We start from the raw sequence: 23,567 nt of genomic DNA, 5'->3' as shown, positions 1-23,567 counted from the left end.
ACTGTGGCATGTGTATAAGGGGCACTACTACTGTGAAATGTGTATAAAGGGCTCTACTACTGTGACATGTGTATGAGTGGCACTACTACTGTGACATGTGTATAAGGGGCACTACTACTGTGGCATGTGTATAAAGGGCACTACTACTGTGGCATGTGTATAAAGGGCTCTACTACTGTGGCATGTGTATAAGGGGCACTACTACTGTGACATTTGTATAAAGGGCTCTACTACTGTGGCATGTGTATAAGGGGCTCTACTACTGTGGAATGTGTATAAGGGGCACTACTACCGTGGCATGTGTATAAGGGGCACTACAGCTGTGACATTTGTATAAAGGGCTCTACTACTGTGGCATGTGTATAAGGGGCTCTACTACTGTGGCATGTGTATAAGGAGCTCTACTACTGTGGCATATGTATAAGGGGCCCTACTATTGTGGCATGTGTATAAGGGGCTCTACTACTGTGGCAGTATGTGTACTGTATAAGGGGCTCTACCACTGTGGCATGTGTATAAGGGGCTCTACTACTGTGAAATGTGTATAAAGGGCTCTACTACTGTGACATGTGTATGAGGGGTACTACTACTGTGACATGTGTATAAGGGGCACTACTACTGTGGCATGTGTATAAAGGGCACTACTACTGTGACATGTGTATAAAGGGCTCTACTACTGTGGCATGTGTATAAGGGGCACTACTACTGTGACATTTGTATAAAGGCTCTACTACTGTGGCATGTGTATAAGGGGCTCTACTACTGTGGAATGTGTATAAGGGGCACTACTACCGTGGCATGTGTATAAGGGGCACTACAACTGTGACATTTGTATAAAGGGCTCTACTACTGTGGCATGTGTTTAAGGGGCTCTACTACTGTGGCATGTGTATAAGGAGCTCTACTACTGTGGCATATGTATAAGGGGCCCTACTATTGTGGCATGTGTATAAGGGGCTCTACTACTGTGGCAGTATGTGTACTGTATAAGGGGCTCTACTACTGTGGCATGTGTATAAGGGGCTCTACTACTGTGGCAGTATGTCTACTGTATAAGGGGCTCTACTACTGTGGCAGTATGTGTATAAGGGGCTCTACTACTATGGCAGTATATGTGTAAGCGGTTCTACTACTGTGCCAGTATGTGTATAAGGGGCTCTACTAATGTGGCAGTATGTGTATAAGGGTCTCTACCACTGTGGCAGCATGTGTATAAGGGGCTCTTCTACTGTGGCAGTATGTGTTTAAGGGGCACTACTGTGTGTCATAACGTGAATAAGGGGAATTACTGTGTGGTGTAATGTGAATCGGGAACTGCGTGTGGTGTAATGTGAAATGTAAAAGAATGTGCTACTGTGTGGCGTAATTTGAATTGGGAGTCCTTATGTGTTGTCAAGCCCTTTACCTGTGAGACCACACATCTTCAGGGTACGCTGTCCTTTTATAGAATATGGGTGGGAGGGCACAAATTTATAGTTTGCAGGGGGCACCAAACACCCTAGCACCGGCCCTGCTTACACACATCCATAATATTTAGCAAGACGGCTAAACCATCGATAACTTCGAGAACCATCGAAGTCTCACGCACACTTGCACAAGCTCTGACCTTACTCAGAAATTGCTAACCACGTAATGAGTACACAGGCTGCATATGGCATCGCAGTGGATAATTTATGCACGCCCATGCAACGGTGTTCAAACGCTCTGGCACGCCTGCGTTTCGCTAACAACCCCCTCTATCACCTCCCCCAAACAGCACTTCCTGTCAATCACTCTGCGATGGGTCTGCGTAGTCACTGCGATCACAGTCCCGATCACAGTGGAGTGTTCTTGCACTCGCACTGCGATGCATGTGCAGAACTCAACAATCGGCCGACTGCATGCGTAATTGCAATTGCGAACCTTGCGGAATCAGGACCAATAATACTAGTTATATTCATGAACCCAAACACCTGAACACCACGACTCAGGCTGCAAATCCTAGTGAGGAACTTGGTTATCAAATATGTTTTACTTTTTATTTTATTTTTTAAGTGAAAAGGTAACAACCCATTTGGAGACCTAATGAATCCTGGAAAGGGAAAGCTGGCCATAGACACCGTGATTGTGCTAGCGATCAGAAGTAACAGATGAGGAGTGGAGCGATGAGACGATAATCGCAGTGCCGCCATAAATTGCAAGTTCTATGAAGCCGATCTACATTTCACAGCATAGAAGCGGCTGAACAGCGACCAGGACGAGTGGACAGGTTTCCAGCGGGAAGCAATCGGGAAGCCGACTGCCTAAATACCGGCAGCCGGCTTCCCGACTGTCTTATCCCGGCATGGGTGAAATGCCGGGCGTCTAGATGTAGACGCCCGCATTTCCCCGACGCCGGGAGACCGGCGCCCGGCATCACGATCGTAGTGATGCCGGGCGCCGCGAGCGGACAGCCGCGGGGGGGGGGAGGGTTAGGTTTAGGGCTCCTGGGGGGGACTTAGGGTTAGGCACCACCCCCGGGAGGGTTAGGGTTAGGCTAGGGGGAGGGAGGGTTAGGCACCCCCGGGGGGGAACTTAGGGTTAGGCCCCCCCCCTGGGGGACTTAGGTTTAGGCAGCGGGGAAGGGGGTGGTTAGGGTTAGGCACTTAGAGGGGGGATTAGGGTTAGGCACTTGGGGGGGAAGTTTGGGTTAGGCACCCCTAAGGAGGGTTAGGGTGGTTAGGTTAGTACATACTTACCTATCCACGATCGGGATTTCCAGCGCTGTCGGGCTTCCGCTGCTTCTAACTCTGCTCCTGTCGGGCTGCCGCTGACGGGAATCGGCCGGCGGTATATCATACCCATTCCGTTTCCAGCCGTTTTCATGCTGTGAGCCGCTACTAGATATGTCCATATGGTCGTTTCATCGACTGATCTGGGTGATTATCGTTGTGTATCTGGCCAGCATTAGAGTTTCCTCACTGGTACAATACACTGCCTGATTCACTACCGATCGCAGCTGCGATTACGCACACAATTGGCCGATTGTTGCGTACTGTGCATGCGCATGCTCGCAGTGCGCATATGCAAACTGGCCACTGCGATCGCAGTGACTATGCAGACCCATCGCAGAGTGATTGATAGGAAGTACAGTTTGTGGGTGTTGACGGGGGTGGTGGTCGGTGAAACGCAGGCATGCCAGTGCGTTTAAATGCCTCTGCAGCGGCGTGCATAAATTATCTACTGCGATTTTGTACGCAGCCTGAGGACTGAAACTAGCAATTTCTGAGTAAGGTCAGAGCTTGTGCAAGTATGCGTGAGGCTGCGATGGTACTCGATGGTACCGATTGTTTAGCAGTCTTGCTAAACATTACGGATCTGTTTGTAAAGTGGGCGTCCTTACGTTGTGCTGCGGCGGCATAGCGAACGCAATGGATTAGCGTACTATCACAGTGAGACTGCGTGCTTTATCGCTATTGCAATCGCATAACGATCGGTGCTGAATCAGGCCCTAAGACCATGCATCACTATAAATACAGCCTCCTCTCCATTAGAGGGTGCTAGCACACAGCTTTTGTGGGATGCTTGTGATCTTCAGCTAATCTGTTCTTATAGACTCAGTGGTATAGTCTGAGTGCTGCTGTATAGGAAAAGCCTGCAGTTATGACTGCTAATGCTGTGTGCCTATGTTATCCTTCCCTGTGGTGCTGAAGCTCTACTGATGATTTCCATGTACTGAAGGAAGCCGGATCCCTGCTTCTCAGCAAGAAAAGGCAAATTATTGTGTCTGCGATAGTGAAGATCACAGTTCCTGGCAGAGAGTTCATTTAGCAGAGGGAAGACATGAAGATGCATTCACCATGGGCTCGATTTTATTCCAACAGCTGTTGCCTGTGCTGTCATGTCCGCACTGGAACAATTATCCTCGGCGTGTGGTACCTGGTAAGCATCTCATTTACTCGCCCCCGTTCCGCATCGCCAACTGGATGCGTCATTTGGAGACGACTGCGATGTGACCAGATAAATTTTGCACCTACATTAATCAACTCCCCCTTCTCCTAATAAACCATTCTGCTATTGCACCAATTGTCACATAGTTCATTTACTTCTGCGGAAGAAAATAAACTATGTGCAGCGTACGTTCTACGTAAAAGAATAACTCGCCGATAAGGCTGCATGACTAGTTTTATAATGCCGTGATTTTAGGCGTTTACGATATTATTTTGTGTTTTCGAAAATGTGGTGGGTCGGTTCATTTTCATCTGGGCCATTTTAAAATGGGTAATACTGCTAGGGAAATGTGTACTAAAATGCAAGATGTACTGTATGATTTTACTGGCGTTAGCTGCGATATAAAAGCTTATGGCACTTTATTTTCATTTGAATACGTAATGTTGGTTTGTCTATAAAAAAAAAAAAGTTTATTGTTTCATCTGTAGTGATAGTCTGTTGTAATGTACTATGGATGGCCTATAGTGTCAGCTATTTGGCAATCTTACATAATTGCATTATTGGTCTCATCAGCTTATTTCCCCTAACAGTGGAGTGTGGACCTCATTTCGTATATACTGGAATGATCTAATAATAAGTGCTGGAGGATCTGTCCACTGAGTACCTGTTCTTTAAATTACTGGTTCCCTTCCACTGATACTATGGGGGAGAGATATCAAGTCTCAGAGAGTGATAAAGCAACTGTCATTTTTCTGGCACTGTCTTTGAAATGATAGTTAGAAGCTGATTGGTCGCTTTGGGCAACTTCTCCCCCTATATGACTATATAAAGGCATACTCACCTACTTTGTGATAATACTTTCCGGGGGGCAGGGCCAGCCGGATGATGTAAATAGGCCCCGCCCCTTTCACCTTAATAGACCATTATTAGTGGGTCCACAAACAGGGGGTGGGGCTAAATTATGCAAATCGCACCTTTTAGCCCGACCCCTCGTTGTGGACCCGCAAATTCCCTAGTAAATCTCCCAATCCTGCCCGCTTCACTAGGATGTGGGCAGGATGCGGGAGTTCTGCCTACACTTCCGGGGGTGAGGGGGGCTACCCGAAAAATCGAGAGCCTCCCGCGACTTCCGGGAGTGTAGGCAAGTATGTATAAAAGATTATGCATAGAATAACTGCAGTACATTTCAAGGGTCGTTTTATTTTACAATTTACATTTCCACTACAGCTGAAAGAAAATCAAAGATTTGTGTTTTGTTGATATAATTGTATTACTAGTAATATGTATCAATATAATAATGCATTTTTTTTTTCTTATGCCTTTGCTCTAAAATTGACCAGGGGTGTCTGTCTCTCTTACCGTAGCTGGCATATGCTTCCCATATGCACTTGGTGCACTATAACCCCCATCGTGACTTGTTTACTGAATTTGTTTGGAAAGTTGTTGTTTTTTTTTTATTATTGCATTTGAAATACTATTCTGTAATAATCATATAGCATATAGAGCTTAATATAATTAAAATAGACAGTGATATTTTCTAATTAAGTGAAATGGTGCTGTTGAGTTAATCAATTTTGAATGTTAGAACATGTTACCGTTACTTGGAAGTTAGGGACAGTTGGCAGCTTGTGGGGTCTATATATTAAGCAGTGTTAGGAGACAGAGTGAAAAGTGATAAGAAAGTGATGAGGTGCCAGCCAATCAGCTCCCAACTGTCATTTTTCAAACACAGCCTGTGAGATGACAGTTGGGAGCTGATTGGCTGGCACCTTAAAATACATTATGAAGCCATATTAAGGTTATACTTTATGGCACATCTTTTCTTTTGGCATAAGGCCCCACCTCCTGCCGGGCCAGATAGCCGTAATGCTGTGGCTATAGTAGTGCCCTTGTCTGTGCACTGCATGCTGATCAGCATTTTTCAAACACAGCCTGTGATATGACAGTTGGGAGCTGATTGGCTGGCACCTTAAAATACATTATGAAGCCATATTAAGGTTATACTTTATGGCACATCTTTTCTTTTGGCATAAGGCCCCACCTCCTGCCGGGCCAGATAGCCGTAATGCTGTGGCTATAGTAGTGCCCTTGTCTGTGCACTGCATGCTGATCAGCATTTTTCAAACACAGCCTGTGATATGACAGTTGGGAGCTGATTGGCTGGCACCTTATCACTTTCTTATCACTTTTCACTCTGTCTCCTAACACTTCTTAGTAAATAGACCCCTGTGTGTTGTAAAGAAAGCAGCCAGCGAAGCAATATGCAGGTATAGTCATGTGTGCAATATCTACATTATAATAACCCTTAGGATCTCAGAGTACATGGGATAAGTAAATGTTTCACCTTTCAACTCTAGTAACATCCATTACATCCATTACAGCTAGATGGGCTTTACTCCTGATCCAGAACAATACAGTACAGTACAGTAGATCAGTAATGCATGATCAGGATAATAGGTCTCTGGAGTATTTAGATAAGATGCTGGGTGTTAATCATAATTGCCAACTCTCCCTCATTGTCAGGGAGACTCCCCGAAATAGTAACAATCTCCCTGACTCCCTGAAGTGTCTAGCAATCTCCCTGATTGTGCCTTATCCCCATTATGCAGCTGGTATATATATTTTTTTTAAAACAGAGATATATACATTCAAATGGGATCATTAGTATCATTTCCCTGCATTGGTTATAAGGCACAATGATCCCTATGGCTGCATGCATTTTCTGAACAGTATTACTGGCAGATGTACTAAGCTCTGAAAAGTGATAAAGTGGAGAGTGATAAATCACCAGCCAATCAGCTCCCAACTGTCATTTTTCAAACACAGCCTGTAACATGACAGTTGGGAGCTGAGTGGCTGCTGGTTCATCACTCTCCACATTATCACTTCTCAGAGCTTAGTACATCTCCCCCTAGTGTTTACGTTAACAAATAGATCTTATTAACTGTTTTTGGGCTGGTTTACATTTGGATATAAGTACATTTTATGATGCACCTCTCAGATGTAGTAGTACACGTCCACTGTAACGAGAGCTCATAGGTGGTGCTTTCACAATCTCCCTGAAATGTTTTTTCAAAAGAAGGCAAGTATGGTGTTGATACAAATTACAATATGTGTCCATAGTTGCCATAAATATAATATTATTTCCAGCTATATTTTGATGTTGGGTAGCTGCGTCTAAGCATATCATATGCCGATCAGCATGCAGTGCGCAGACTACTATAGCCACAGCATTACGGCTATCTGGCCCGGCAGGAGGTGGGGCCCTATGCCAAAAGAAAAGATGTGCCATAAGGTATAACCTTAATATGGCTTCATAATGTAATTTAGCCGTAATAAATAGTGTCTGGGGATGGAGTAATGGGTAATATCGTGTTAAAGGGCCCATCACAATTTTGCTGTGAAACCCATACATTTCTAGTTGAGTCCCTAGACACATAGGGGCATATCCAGTTAGGTGCAGGGTTTACCGCGCAGGGCAAAGCTCCTTATGTAACACCCAGAGCTATTCAATTATTCTGGATTTTCCCTGAGGCGTAAACCCTGGGTTAATGCGCGGTAACCCATAGATTCCAAGTAAAATGCTGAAATCTATGGTTTTCCAAGCGTGTTAAATATAAGAATGTGCATTTTAACGCAGGTTGTTCCGCAAATGCGCACAGAGGTATGCCAAGGCTGCAGCACCAGTCTGTCCTGGGCCAGGGGGCAGAGTGCTTATTACCTTATGCTAACATGAGTATCCGCTCATCTATAGTGACTATTTTTCTAACTGTGGCCGCGGCCATAAATTTTTACTATCATACTTACCTCCACCACATGTTTGTTGCAAGAGATCTGTGGAAAATAGACTTCCCATTTGTGTTTGAACCCCACAAACAACGATTTTAGTAAACGATTTTCGGTCATTTTTCCTTTGAAAAAATGAAGGAAAATCGTTTACTAAAATCGTTCATTTACTAAATTGTTGTGTGTGTGTGCAGCTTTACAGTGGGAATTGTATTCAGTATACAGACTAAAAGAAAAAAAATTATTGCAGTTTTCACTATTTTGAAAATAGGGACTTTGTCTGGGTTATAAAAATGTCAGGCCTAAATCTTACAAACCTGTGACTGTCACTGGAAATAATATTTGGCAACAATGTGTGTTTGCGTAAGTGCCTGTGCCTGCAATTTTATGTGAGGATATGTCAATTTATAGGCATTACAATTGGCCAAATTCTCTGTATTTTGTAATGTAGTTTATATAACAGACTGTTCACACATCTTACAGATAAGTAGCTGCTGTAATTGAATTTCACACGGCTTAAATCTCATGCTTTATTTGCTGACTCTAATCTATATCAGCTTTGCTGTATCCACCTTTATCAGCCCTGTACATTGTGATGTAATCCATGAGCTGTGTAGTTATTATCACTGTGTAGCGTCATCAGTGGGTAATTTCCAAGGAGATGGTTTTGCAACTCCTGTTGTTTGATAAACTGAAACGACTATTTCTTGCTTATTTTAAAAATATGAGTCCAGCTTCCTGATCGCATCTAATGGTGCATACACATGGTCAGATATAACAGGACGATAAGAACGATATTGATAAATCGTTATCGATCATATCGACCTGTTTTTGGGCCCTTCCAACCCCCAAATGATGGTCGATGCGCGGGCACGGATGATGGTCGATATCGATATCGACCATCACTCGTGCATGCAGGCCAACCTGGTCGATATAGACCAGGTTAGCCTGGTTACTATGGGGAGCCGCGATCGCCGATCGTGGGTCGTTATAGTTGTTTGAGGGTTGGTGCATATGCTGGATGTTTGATATCGAACATCCAGCACATGAAGGACGATCAGACAACGATATCTGATCGTTGTCTGATCGCTCTGTGTGTACAGAGCTTTACTAAAGGGCCACATATGGCTTGTTATGATCATTTCACTTTGGCAGGATGTAGTTCTTACCCACTTATCCCGAAACCCAAATCAGTATGAGCTACCAATTAAAATTGTGGGGGAGGTTTCTCAAAGCTTGCAAAGAGATAAAGAAGAGAGAGATAAAGTACCAACCAATCAGCTCCTGACATTTTTTAAACACCGCTGGATAAATGACAGAAGCTGATTTGTTGGTACATAGTAACCACCAGGCCCTGCAGGGGAGGTGTAACCACGCCCCACTTGATGACGTGACACCTCCCCCACACTTAGATAGCCAATTATTGAATGATTCCAATTAATTAAAATAAAATGTAATTAAATTGTTATATGCACATTTAAAGGATACAGCAGTAGAGCCCGCACGCAGCTTCAGAAAGACAGCACGCGTTTCGCAGTGTCCATTTCGTCAGGGCAACCCGATGGATGGGCGGGGCCCGTTTATATGCCCTCTCTTCCTGATTACCTTGAATCACATCTCTTTAAATTTTAGCATTATCTTGCAGGATTTAATTTCGCATTATTTTAGTAAGTGCAATAATAGTTATATTTTATAAACAATTTTCTCTGTGCACCACAAAATGCAAACCTTTGTCTTTCCGATTTCCCTTGTGTATAATTTGTTTGTGAAGTGGTAGCACCCCCTAGCTTACTACACTTATATTTTATAAAATAGCAAAATGGGATCCTGTTGTGCGGTTGAATTCTTTGTATTTGAACCTATATTTACTATCCATCGATTTTGGTTCTATTCCAAAACCAGAGGTAACCGATGGATATAGACGGCATGTTGCTGTCTAAAAAATGATTATTTATCATCCGTCGGGTTTGAACTTCAATTGAAATCCGACGTCGATGTCCATCGTTTTTGTCAGCTCTAAAGTTCGTCAATCAAAACTGACAGCAAACAGAAGTTATAAAATGACCAATAAATGGCGGAAAACCCTCCCAAACAATAGAGTTTCCTGTGGTAGGCGTGTTTGGGAGAAGTACAGATCACTATGATCAGTGCAGGCTTTGTTAGGTTTAAAAGGTTTACAAAGATAACATTTTAAAATAAAATGTGTACCTGTCAACCTGGGCTGGTATGGGAAAATCGGGGGAGAAAAACGTTGTGGGGTTTCCCCTATTTTCCTATAACCAGCACCAGGCTGAACCAGCTGGGGGCTGATGCTGTAACAGGAGCACACACAGTGAGAGGTTCCCCTGCCACAGCGGCAACTAGCCCAAAACTGGTCAGCTCAGGGGTGGATTTCATCCCCCAAGGAGTGACCAGGTCTGGGCCTTCACCACTGGGCAGTTGGTGCAGAGTTATTGGTAATTGGTAAAAGAATAGATAATATTGTTCGTTACAGGCAGATTACAAGTCCCATCAAGCCTGCTCCCTGTTGGTACTTGTTGTGGAACAACAAGTACCAGCATGCCCAGACATTGAGGGCCCTCTGTCACCTGTACTCCGTCTGTAAAGCAAATGTTAAAGTAACCACAGTAATTGCAGGCCGCATGTTGTAATCTTTTTTTGAAAAAATAAAAATATCCCGAAACCACCAGTGCCAACACGAAATGACAGGCCATTGAAATGAATGAGGAAGTGCTGATTGGCTGAGAACAGACACTGCCATAGCTACCGTTCCCATGCGGCATGGGGGAATAACAACATCATATGGGATGGGACAGCCAGGTCGGCACAACGGGGGAGAGTGAGGGGACGTGGCGTGGAATAAGTGGGCGTGCCGGCATGATCACATGGCCTCACTATATAGTACCGATAAGACCGGTAAAGCGGGGACGTGGCTACGATGACGCAATTCAGCACAAATCACGCCATCGGCCACCCCACCTTACTCAGGGAAGTGGGCGGAGCCAAGCAGACGGGGGGCACTGCAGGATACTTGTATGCATTTCCGGGCGGCTGGGAGCAGCACCCGATTTTCGGTAGCCTCCTGGCCATTCTGGGAGGGTAGGCAAGTATGGGTTACATAAACTATAGCTCGGCAAAGTCTGCATGAAATAAACTACATGCCATGTACAAGTAAGGTCATTGATCAGACAGCAGTAATGCAAAACCAGTGATGTTTGTCTAATTTCCTTGCATTTCATGTCAGTTTGATTTACTCCTTTCTGTGCAATGTGATACAGTTTATGACAGTCATTAATACATGCAACGCCTTTGCCTTAATTCAAATGCTTGAGCTTTGCATGTGAGAATGGTTTATTCATCAGTATCGGATTGCTGAGTAAAGTGAATTCATTCAATGCGAGGTACTGTACGTGTTGTTGTGCTGTACTTGCTGTATTGTGGGTGACTTTTCCATACTCTGGGATCCTATTTCACCCTTTTGGGGAAATGCTATAAACACAGAACAGCATCCAAATAAACACTGTGGTGTAAAACTAGTCCAAGTCTTCCATTTAATTAGCTGGAGGATGCTATTGATTTCATAGCTGCAACTGGTGATTCGCTGGGGACAGCCAAGGCATGTTTAAATTATAAACCATGTAGCTATTTTAGATGATAGCTTCTTGTAACTCTGGACTTGTAATAGTTCATTGAATGGGAGCCCTGGGGACAGACAGGCAACGTATAGCTACCTAATTGCAGCAGGATCAGTTTGTACCAGGCCACAGTGATTACAGAACCCATTGGTGTTGCATTTGTGTTTTTGTGCTCTAGTTAAAACTTAAGTGAAAACGTGTCAAATGTACAATATAACATGCAATTGTTATCCATGAGCCTCACTACAGGCTGATACAATCCATTATATCTGCTGTAAATCTGCGGATCGGATCAGATGCCCCTGAAAATTGCAATTTGAACACTACTGCAATGCTGGAAAACCTCTGTAACAGCAGTGATAGATATTGGTCACACCATAAAAAACGCTAGTACAAAGCAGGTATTTAACGGGGAAAAAAAAGAGGTAAAAACTACTCAACCATAATACCTTGGAGCTGGAAACAAATATGATCAAGGAATAAAGCTCTATAAATATGTAACGATTTTAGTAACCAACGATTTTCGTTAAAGATTTTCCCTTGAAAAAGTGAACGAAAATCGTTTAGAAAAATCGTTGGTTACTAAATTAATGAACGATTTTGTCAACGATTTTCATGAACGATTTTTTAATCATGCATACAGTGAATGGACATCGTTCATCGTTCATTCTGTACAACATGAAAGAATTTTTGAACGAAAATCGTTCTGTTGGACAGTCAGAACGGACGATTAACTACAAACGGGAGTGCGCTTGGACGATTATCGTTCATCATTCACCCCCCAAAAAATGAATTTTCAAACAATTTAACGAAAACGACGTCTTTATAGTTAATTTGGTCAAAAAATCGTTACGTGTGTACGCACCTATAGTACGAAGTATTGTAAAGATAATGCAGCGCAGGTTGAACATCATTATGTAACAAGTAATGAGATAAAATCATAATATCATTCTCCACAACGAGTCAAGGGGCTCTATTTATTAATATTATTTTTACTAGAGTTACTAAAAATAAATTGTAAAAAAATACGAGGGTAAGCCCTGTGAAAATAACACCACCTGGAGGTGGCGTTATCCAGGGTCTACCCCGGTTACTGGGCTCCCACTCTGCTCTAACGGGGAGAGCAGAGGCGGGAGCCGGTACCAGTAATCAGCTATGTGGTCTAAACAGACCGCAAGCTGATTGCTGTAAAAAAAAAGAAAAAAAAAATTGAAACATTTTTTTTTTTTTACTTACCTGAATCCAGGGACCGGTGATTGGGCCTCCGGTGATGGCTCTTCTCCGGTCAGCTGGTCTCCCATAGTGCACTGCGGCCCGGTCATCAGGTGATCGGGTCCCAGTGCAGTATGGGAGATCACCTGATCGGGAAGCCCGGAGAAGATCACCGGAGGCCAGGAGGATGCAGGTAAGTGTAATGAAGGGAGGGGGGGGTCGCGGGGGTCCGCGATCGTGGGGGGCGGGGCTTATCGTTGGTGGGGGTAGCAGCGACGGTGGGTCGGCGCATGCGCGGGCTCTTAGTGGCGGTATTTTTTCCGAAAATACCGCGACTAGAGTGCGGATGGGATCCGCAGGGACAGAGCTTTATCACAAGCTCTGTCCCTGCAATGGATTTATAGTAAATCCCTGTGATATTGCCTGAATTCGCAATGCGAATTCACTCGGTAATATCACACTACAATCCGCATCAATATACGGATTGTAGTAAATAGAGCCCAAGGTGGTTTTAATAAAACAAATGTACTTCAGATTACAATTCAAAAATGGTTTCTCACTATTGCCCTCCGTAAATGAAGTATAGTGTATGTGCTTTCCAAGAACAATTCCTAAGCTGTAATGAGTGGTCTGTTTACTAACACTTGGCAATATGGCTGGTTCTGTATTAGCTGTTATCGCGGTGACAGCCACCTACTCCATGAAATATCAATAACATATCACTGAGGCAGCATAGTGCTACTCCGCTGCCTCAGCCATACTGGCCCGCAGCAGTGAGGCCTAACTTGGGCTTCCAGTACAACATATGGGTCTATTTATCAAGCAGTGAAAAGTGTGGAGAAGTAGACCAGTGGAGAAGTTGCCCATAGCAACCAATCAGCTCCTACCTATTATATTATAAACTGTACTTGATAAATGCTACTTCAAAGCTGATTGGTTGCTACGGTCAACTTCTCTACAGGTCCACTTCTCCACACTTTTCACTGCTTGATAAATAGACCCCTAAGTGACAAAAATAAAAATAAATGACATATAAAATAGTGTTTTTAAAAAGTGTTTTTTTTAAATAATAAAGCAATTTTGAATTAGTTTTCTTTTTTCTTTGGTTATCGCCATCATGAAATGAGAAAGCCTATGTACCAATCTCCGTCACAGGAAAAACCTGGTGATTCGTATCACCAAAGATAGGGCTTTTTTTCCCCATTGGGAAGGAGTTAAAATATGCACAAGTTATATTTCCATCCTGGGTTTTGCTGTTCTAGTTACAATAAGTGACTGTGTAATTTTAATTAATGTGGATCATCTTTTGTCCTCAGCCATCTCACCCTCCATACATTCTATTTTCTGAAACAGCTGGTGCCTTTTCTTCTGCCTTCTGCCCCACAGGACTGGCAAACTCATATCATCAAACAAATTCAAAGTCCTTGTACAGCCTAATGGTGATTCATGGGCACGTGTGGTTGTTAACATCAAAGATCCTATAGATTATAAACTTGTGAGCAGAGCAGGGCCCTCTTAAAGCCCCTATACACTAGACAATATTTTGAACGATTTGGCCAATTATGACGCATCGGAACTACACATCGTTCAAATCATCAAGTGTGTATGCACTGTGCGCACTAACATACCTGATATATTTCCCACGGAGTCGTTCGTCGCATCTTCAGATATTCTCTACATGCAGGAAGATCTGTCAATCTTGTTAACGATTCCACTCAGATCGTGCAGTATGTACGCACTACCGAATGATGAACTATATGTCGTTCCATCCTGGCCGATGAGGGCATCATTTGACTGGCACTCTTTGGACACTCCCTTCCTCAATTTTGTGTCTGGATCGTCAGTGCAAAGAACAGCAGCATCCAGGCGCACACGATCACCATCATCTTATCGGTAAGTATATGCCTGCCTCTATACTGCTGGTGACAACCTGCTGACCACCAATGTGTGTTATATGCCACTGACCACCAATGTGTATTAAATGCCCCTGACCACCAATGTGTATTAAATGCCCCTGACCACCAATGTGTATTATATGCCCCTGACCACCAATGTTTATTTTATGCCCCTGACCACCAATGTTTATTATATGCCACTGACCACCAATGTGTATCACCAATGTTGCCTAGACATGTGCATATATATACACTGGTGGCCAAAATTGCGGACACATTTTTAAATGTGAATGTTTTCAACTTTGAATGCTTATAAAAACTGTTTCACTTCATGCAGTGCAATGATTCATATATCAAATGAGAGGAAATTTAATGCTGAATTCAACACAACAAACAGAGGTCAAATATTTGCATTACAAGGGAAGTTATGCTACTTTCAGTCAGACAAAGAAGCACAGATGTGTGAGATTCAAGAAGCGGATTGTAGTGACAGCTACTACCAGCCAATCGGAATCGTCGTTCTGAGGACCAATCGGCTGTGGTTTATGAGCAGGTGCAAGGTCATGTACCAAGGTGAGAAAGGTCAGTTTGGCTGTTTCATTTTGCAGAATAAAGTTGGTTACTGAAGTGCAATTACGGTTGGATGTTTGTGTGTATTGTTTAGTGCTATTGACGGTGTAAAAAATAAATACAACAATGTCGCCCAGGCAAAGTGGTGACTGGTCACCCAGGAAGAGATTCAGGATTGTGGTGTTACATGAAAATAGTCTTTCGTATGCAGCAATTGCAAGAGAAGTTGGTGGGAATGTGACAACATCAGGAGTACGAAAGTTTTGTTTACGCTATCAGGAAACACAATCTATACAAGGAAAAGGCCGGAAAAAGTGCACAACAGCTGTTGATGATAGGAGAATAAAATTAATTTGCATCAGGGACAGATGGATGTCATCTGTGGCCATTAGCAGTGAACTGAGTGCAACTGGTGTTTTTGTCAGTGCAAGAACGGTACAGAGAAGACTAATGGAGGTTGGCCTAAAAGATAGGATCCCCCGAAAAATTGCTAAATAAACAGCAGCGGCAGAAACTAATACAGTGGGCAAAAGAACACATTGCATGGACAGAAGGTCAGTGGAAACAAGTGAGATGGAGTGATGAAACTAAGATATCGATATTAGGTAGTGATGGGGGAAAATATGTGAGACGTCACATCGGGGAAGAGGTACATCCAGATTGCATTCAAGCGACAACAAAGAATCCTACAAGTGTTATGATCTGGGCATGTATGACAGCAGATGCTGTAGGCCGCCTTTATGTCATAGATGGCACACTGCACAGCAGAAAGTACATTGACACCATCCTACAACCAAAACTTCTACCTTCTCTTAGGGATCTTTGTCCAGATAATGTCCCATTTTTTTCCCATCATGATTCAGCTCCCTGCCACACTGCACGGATATGCCAACAGTGGTTCATGGAGAATGACATATAGGTGCTGGGATGGCCAGGAAACCGCCCAGACCTGAACCCCATAGAACATTTGTGGTTCCGTTTGAAAAAACTGGTACATCTGAGACGTCCATCCAATAAAAGACAATTAATTGAGGCTATAATTTTCTCAGGGCACCACATAATAAAGAAGGAAGAGCTCCAAACACCGGTTGGCTCAATGACACATTGCTGTGCTGCTGTCTTGAAAAATAAAGGATACCCAACGAAATACTGATAGGACAGGAACATCATAAGTACACAGGGATTTTCACCATAAGTGTTGTTTTCACTGCATAACTTCCCTTGTAATGCAAATATTTGTTCTCTGTTTATTGTGTTGAATTCAGCATTAAATTTCCTTTCATTTGATATATGAATCATTGCACTGCATGAAGTGTAACAGTTTTTATAAGCATTCAAAGTTGAAAAACATTAAAATTTCAAAAAGTGTCTGCAATTTTGGCCACCACTGTATATATATATTGCACCCTATTGATCCTGGTGTAATGTTGACTAATACGTTTCATTCACACACAGGTCACTGCTCTTTTATTTATTTAGCCTTTTTTTTTACTGTGAACTTTTTAAAAAAAGGCAATGACTTTTGTATGAATAAATCTTGTTTTGTTTTAGGCACTCTAAACATTAAAAAGAACTTTAAATTATATGCATATTAAAACTTTATAACAAATGTAAACTTTATTTTAAAAGAAAACCTTAAAAATATTAAACAACTCCAACGACATTAAAAAAAATAAAAATATATAGAAACATCATTAAAACCAGTCGAAATATATACAAACTTTTGCAAATAGTTCAACTATTTTTAAGAAAATTTGTTTAAAAGCCCCCGTTGATTGGGGGCCAGGACAAGTGTCTAAAAATCTGGCCCCTTACTGGGGGTATCCAGACAGCGATTAGTAGTCTGTGTGTAATTGTTTTCAAATGTTTTTTTGCAATGCGTTCCTGTATACACTAATTATTTGTTGTTGTTTTTTTTTTTTTGGTAGATATGGCTGTGGACAAAGACCGTGAATTCTGAACAGGGTTTATCGACCTTTACAGAGAGAAGTTGTGTCTTTGGAGAATGAAGGCGAAAGACTACTCCAACAAGCAAAAAAAGAATACTGCCCTTTAAGAGTTAGCTGATTACAGCAAAAGTCACCACAGTGCAGCCTCCATCGACTGGGTCTGCAAAAAAATCCAGAATTTGCGGACTGTGCTCCTAAAAGAGCACAAGAAAAGTCCAGCTTCCAAAACATCGGGAGCGAGGGCAGGCGACATCTACCATCCAATACTCTGGTATTGTGAGCTGTTACGCTTAACCCTGGACCAGGACCCTCAGCGCCCATCTCAGAGCTCTATGGATCCTGAGCTTGGAGAAGATGCTGAAGATTTTGGGGAAATGTCCAGCGTTGATTTGGTAAGTGGAGACACAGTGCAAACACACCATGCCAAATGTATAACAATTCATAATAAAGTTCAAATTTGTCCTCTATAGTACATTTTAGGCAGTCTTCCTGCCATGGCACTACCCCCACTCCATTAAAATAGGTCAGGTTTTCCTCGCTGACCTGTTTTGTGCGTGCGGTGCCTGTTTCAGAAACCTCTGTTGCGGCCACAGACGAGCACCGATCCAAGTCCTCTGGCTGTTCTGGCATAACTGTGCTTGTTGTCCTTTGCTGGATGGTTTTCCACCTTAGAAAATTATGCAGGACACAGCATGCCAAGACGACCCAGTCTATCTTGTCCACGTCCTCTGTGATGGCTGCGTGGAGGATGCCAAACGCGTTCTCCACAATCCGGCGTGCCCTGGAAAGCCTGTAGTTGTAGATACGCTTCTCCTTGGTCAGTCCCTTTGGGCATATGGCTTCATAATGCGTTCTTGGAGTGCAAAGGCCTCGTCAGCCACAAACACAAAATTTAGGCCGTGCTTCGTTTTGCTCAGCAGACGGCAAATTAAGACTTTTGGAGATGAGCTTCTTGTAGAAAGCCGTCTGTTTGACGGACCCACCATCTGAAGCACGATCATTCTTGCCAACATCCCCAAATAGAAATTCATAGTTCGCATTGACCACAGCGATCATAATTTTTTAAAAAAGTTAAAACGTGACGTTTATGCTAAACTTTTTTTTTTTTTTTTTTTTTTACAACAGCTGACCTGGACATTGATATCACCCAGGACTTCAGCGGCATCATGGAGAGTGAGGGTTAAAGCTCAAGCCAAGCAAGACCACCCTCCCCCCCCCAAAAAAACAGCGATGCATTGCCACCAAAATCAAGCTGCGAACAAGCACCCCTGCAGATACATTTCTGCACAAACCCGAAAAGGTTCTCCAAAGCCAACCCGACCAATTTGATATCCTAGCCTCACATTTGGGCAGTGCGATGCATCAAATGGTCCTGGAGCAACAGCTACAATTTGACAGACTGACTTATTATTTGGTAATTCATGGGAAAAGTGGCCAACTAACGCCACGTACATTTATAAGTGAGTCTTAGCAACACCAAATTGATGTCTCCCACCCCATCAAACCCTACTCCCCCACCCACCTATTCGCCCACATCTTCCACTGGGTCCTATAGTGCCTTAATGGTAGCAGAGGAGGGCCCTCCTCAGTTTTATAATTTATAAAAATTGTGATATTTACAAACCTCAATTATCAACAAGTTTTATTTCCCAATAGCTGCTCTATGATATATGGTGTTTCTGCCACTGATTTTACTAGGTCAATAAACACATGCCGTAAGAGCAGATTGATGGTGCCGCAATTAGCGCTTATGGCTTGTGTTTATTGGCCTATTCAAATCAGCTTTAAGCTTGAAAAAGTCCCGAGACGGGATGAAACGTGTAGCTGCCCGTATCCACTACCATTGTTTTGCCCTGTAACCAGCTCCTGCATGTGCCAGTGTCCGCAGCCTTTATTTTTGATGTGGAGAGATCAGACAAGGCATTGGCATAGAGAGGTTTTGATAAGACGAGGCCGCGCTTATCCATCCATCCAACACTTCCTGTATCCTCTCCGGGCCTGATCATCAGCACTTACCATTTCACCTGCAGCCGGACAGAGAGCTTTACTATACGACCCGTACAGCAGCGAGACACGGAGGCTGCCTTCCTCTCCGGCTAACAGTCTCCACCGTACAGCCGGACACAGAGCCGCGCGGCTCACATCAACTGCCGTCTGTGACTTTGAGGTTGGTTAGTGTTCTAAAGCTTATTTCTACATTATGCACCCGATGGGGTGATACTCTAACTTTTGCTATTTACCAACCACCTCTCTACAAATATAAACCACAGACAACATATTATTGTGGACACTTAAAAAAGGATATCTTTACTGCAGGCTTGCGGTTACAGTGTTGCAACAAATTATTAACAAGCTATCAACAATCAAGTGGCTAAACACTTTTTATTGATGTTACTGAACTCTTGTTACACAATGGTTGTTGCTTAATAATTTTTTATATAGCAATATTTGCATCATCTATATATATTAGTGAATCTATTTAATATAGATACACATATTGTGTACTACGTGCTTTTTATTGTCAATATATGTTATTCTTTATATGTATTTTATACCAAATATTGTTGATATTATCACAATTCTCAGATACTTTTGTGGTAATTCTAGTGGTTCACTAATTCCATTCACCACTCATCTGCATATATGTATAATTGTTGACAACTATTTATTTTTTGGTTTTTTAATTTTTATTAATAAATTGATTCATTTTTGTCTGTATATTAGCGCAGTTTTTCCTATTTTGTATATGGTGTTGTGTGGGGTTGCAATTTCCCCTTTATTTTAAACTGCTGCAGCTACAGATATACAAGTGTCATTTAAGCGCCTTGATATCTCTTTGTTTCCTATTCAAATCAGCGCCACAAGCACCATATGTCATAGAGCACCAAAGTTAATGGGATTGATAAAACTTGTTTAGAATTTTAGTTATAGTATTGTTTACATATAAATATATGCACATATTGTTTGTTGTTAAATGTGCAAATTAGGCCAATATTTTAATAGGGCCATATTCTGTTGTCTATTGTTATACAATATAAAGTTTAATTATATGAATATATATACACATAGTTTTCCATAAAATATGCAAATGTTGAAATTTTTATATATATGTTGCGTGACATTTTATACATTTATACATACTAGCTTAGACTCCCAGAGGTCGCGGGAGGCTCCTGATTTTTCGGGTAGCCTCCCGCGCCCCCAAAAGTGTAGGCAGATCTCCCGCATCCCGCCCACTTCCCGAACGCGTCTTTTTTCAGTGGTGGGGTGGAGCCTAATGACGTGTACAGTCCGGCCCCGCCCCCCAAAGATGTTTGCAGAAATTCCTCTCCGGGCTGCTCCCGGGGAGGAGGTCTGCAAAGTCGATAAGTATACGTTTCTAAGACAAGTAAAAATGCAGCCGTGTTTTAGGGTGCATAGCTTGTTTTTTTTTAATAAAATAAAATAAATTCCTTGCACAAAAAATAAAAGTGTGTTGTCTTTTCTTACCTTAAAGTACTGCTGCTTCAGGACAGTAATGATGGCTTTACAGGGCTCTGGAATGGTGAGGCCCAAACCTTGAGGGGAGATAAGGGAGCCAATCTTCAGGTCTTCCTGTAGCCAGGTACCTCAGCGTAGCAATCAGCCTCTCCTCAGCAGAAATGGCCCTCCGCAACCTGGTATTCTGCCTCTGGATGTAGGGAGTCACCAGACACAGCAACTCCTGGAAGGTGGCGTCATCCAGGGCCAGCTCCAGCGGAACCAGAGAGGGACCTGGACGCTCCTAACCTTGCACGCGGTTAAGTTGTGCGTAACCAAAAAGGGGTGTGACCTAATTACCATAGCCCCCCCCTAAATGATGCTATTTGGGGGAGTGCCCGTACGGCACGCCACCCATTTAATGTTAGGCTGGGGGCGAGCATCAGTAGTTGGGCTGTCCCCAGCTCTCTCCCTGCACTGAATGGATACCGCACACATGCGCGCGTCATCCATTCTTCTTCTCCGGGGCTGGCGGCGCCCGAAAAACGGGACTGTCCCATTGAAATCGGGAATGGCTGGGAGGGGTGCGTCCTCAATGGGGTGGCGCCCCTGTTCGACCGCACTGGTCGAACATGCCTCGAGCCGGCCCTGGCGTCATCCCTGTGCAGAAAGTTGCTGTAATCATCCGGATTGTACTCCCGAATCTCCGTAAGCAGTAACATGTGAGAGAGAGGCTCCCTCTGTAGCAGCCACTCCTTTAACAGCATGATCTCAGGCTTCTCCTGTTCTGGGCCCTCTCCCTATGAGCTAACACCACAGCTACAGCATAGGATGCCATAACTTGATAGCAAAAAGTATTCATCACAAGAGAATGCTGTATAGACAATCTTTGTTAAGCCAAGCAAAACAAAGCAGGACAGTAAAGCAATGTACAGCATTCAGCAGGTATACGCCAAGCCTCACTAGTCACAGAGCAGAACTGCACAGAGCTAACATGGCGCCTGCTTTATATACCCTGTAGATCGTACAGCCCATTAATTCAATTTTGCAGAAATCTTTACGATGGTCGTCAGGTGTTTTAGAAAGCAAACAATATATCATTAACAATTTGAAAGTCGTTAATGACACATGATATATCGTTTTGTCATTTGTAAGATTGCACGGTGTGTAGGCAGTAGAACATTTGCCCGGGAGTTCAGGGGAAATCGTTGATGATATTGCATCGTTTGCAAGTCATCTAGTGTGTACCCGGCTTTACCTCTGTGTCTGTCTCTTGTTACAGTCTTGTCTTATTACTGGTCTATTTTGTTCCCAACTGCAAAGCGCAATGGAATTTCCTGGTGCTACATAAATGTCTATAACAGTAATAATGAAGCATTGCATCCTGCCAGTGCCAATGCACAACGTTCAGTTTCTTTAATAATGGTAATAAAGTACTATGGTTCACCTACACCGGAGCATTTAAGGGCAAATTCTCCATGTCTCAGTTTTACACTAGAAAGATCCATGATGAATGCTTTATCCATATCAATGTCCTTTTTTCACCTCTTGGCATCTTTACCTAATCAGGTAACTTGTATTGAACATCTAGAATTACCCGATGGCAATTGTTTATTGGTTACCATTGGCTACACAGTACTGTATAATGTTTCACCTGACCCGTGTTATATGTCCAGTCCCATGTACATTGTATACAAAGTGTTGATTTCTTTTTTGTTTCAAAGTAGTTTCTGTAATAATCTTAGGATGGCAAGAGGAGGCTTTATATTTGAATTCAAGGATGTTTAGCACTGGGAAATCTCACTGCTATTACAAATAAATGGAGAATTGTCTTTTTCTTAAAATCTGAAATAACAAAAAGCTTTTTAAGGTTGGGGTGTACTAAAGGGGAAAATGCAGTAAAACCCCCGAAAATGCAATTTTCGGGGGTTTTACCGCATACCCTATATGTATTAAGCATCCTGATATTCAGGTGGCATTACCCAATAGAAACCTACGGGCTTCTTTTCGGAACGCCTCTCCTGAGAGGGATCCAATCGGATCTCTCACTTCGCCCCCCCGCAGCCTTCTGCGCATGCGCAGACAGACGCCAGGGGGACTTCTGGGTGTTAAACCCGGAAATGCCTCTCTGCGGAGCCATCGCAAAGGGCAGCTCTTATAGGGAGAGCTGTCCTTTGCAATATTCTAGGTACATAGCGCAGTAATCAACCGCGGTATGTACCCGATGAGGGGTGGGATGTAACGCATCGCGAATGCGATGCTTAGTATATCCCGTCCTAAATATCTTATTTTTTTCTGTGTACAATAGATCATTGATGGGCAAAGCGGTATACTTCAAGGGCCACACTCAGCTTTTCAACCTCTAGAAGTTCAAGAATAAAAAAAAAATAACACAGCACCCCCACATCACTCATTCCAAAATGCACCCACATGTTGCTCCAAAATTGTTCAACATGCTGCACAAAACCCCACTGACAACAGAATGCCCTTTAGACAGCCAGATTCCGTTGGAACCTCCCCAGCATGCTACTCAGACCTGCCCATGTGACACCCACATGCCAATCAGACCTCCCTACATGTGTCTAATCCAAAAACATTTCCCTTAACTGTCGGTGCCGACATGGTAGCGTTTATGTCTAGATGCCCTTCACCAAGCGGCAGATCACATGGTTCAGAATGCATTGTGCACTCTCCTCCTTCTGTACTAATTGGTTGTGCTGTGACCTCTCTGGAGTGTGCCTAGGAGGTCACATGATATGGGTATCCCTATTCAGTCTTATGCTGGCCATACACCTACACGACCAGCATAAGATCCGATTCATCATACGATTTCCCTACAATTCCCCGGAGCTCCCTGGCAGTCCTGGCAGCATGTTTGTTGTTTTTCTTAGCACAGGATCTGTCGTAAGATCGATCCTGTGTCTCACAGGCGCATAAGGGAAACAGTCATTGAAATGACTTGAATTTACACACGATGGATCGCTTGAACAAAATAAACGGCACGATCTGCACACGATACGATGGACAAGATGTGCTGCACATATGACCATAAGATCCGATTATAGGAGCTGCGGAAGCATGCATCGGATCTTATCTTAATACATGATTTTCACAAGATCCATTTTATGACTCATCGAAAATCGTGCAATCGG

The 23,567-nt window shown here is 43.1% G+C and overlaps 1 protein-coding gene across 1 annotated transcript in view; it reads left to right on the top strand.

The window, feature by feature from the left end:
• The first annotated feature begins 3,608 nt into the window (after positions 1-3,608).
• The window catches only part of LAPTM4B (lysosomal protein transmembrane 4 beta), a 130,825-nt gene continuing 110,866 nt past the window's right edge, over positions 3,609-23,567 (top strand). The window contains exon 1 of the mRNA XM_088442621.1: positions 3,609-3,900. Coding sequence (XP_088298747.1) covers positions 3,802-3,900 — 99 coding nt within the window. The 5' untranslated portion in view covers positions 3,609-3,801. The remainder of the gene's footprint in view (positions 3,901-23,567) is intronic.

This window comes from Taudactylus pleione, unplaced genomic scaffold (genome assembly GCF_031769625.1).
Source record: "Taudactylus pleione unplaced genomic scaffold, aTauple2 ptg000314l, whole genome shotgun sequence".
NCBI lineage: Eukaryota > Metazoa > Chordata > Amphibia > Anura > Myobatrachidae > Taudactylus > Taudactylus pleione.
This window is presented reverse-complemented; position numbering and strand designations above follow the sequence as displayed.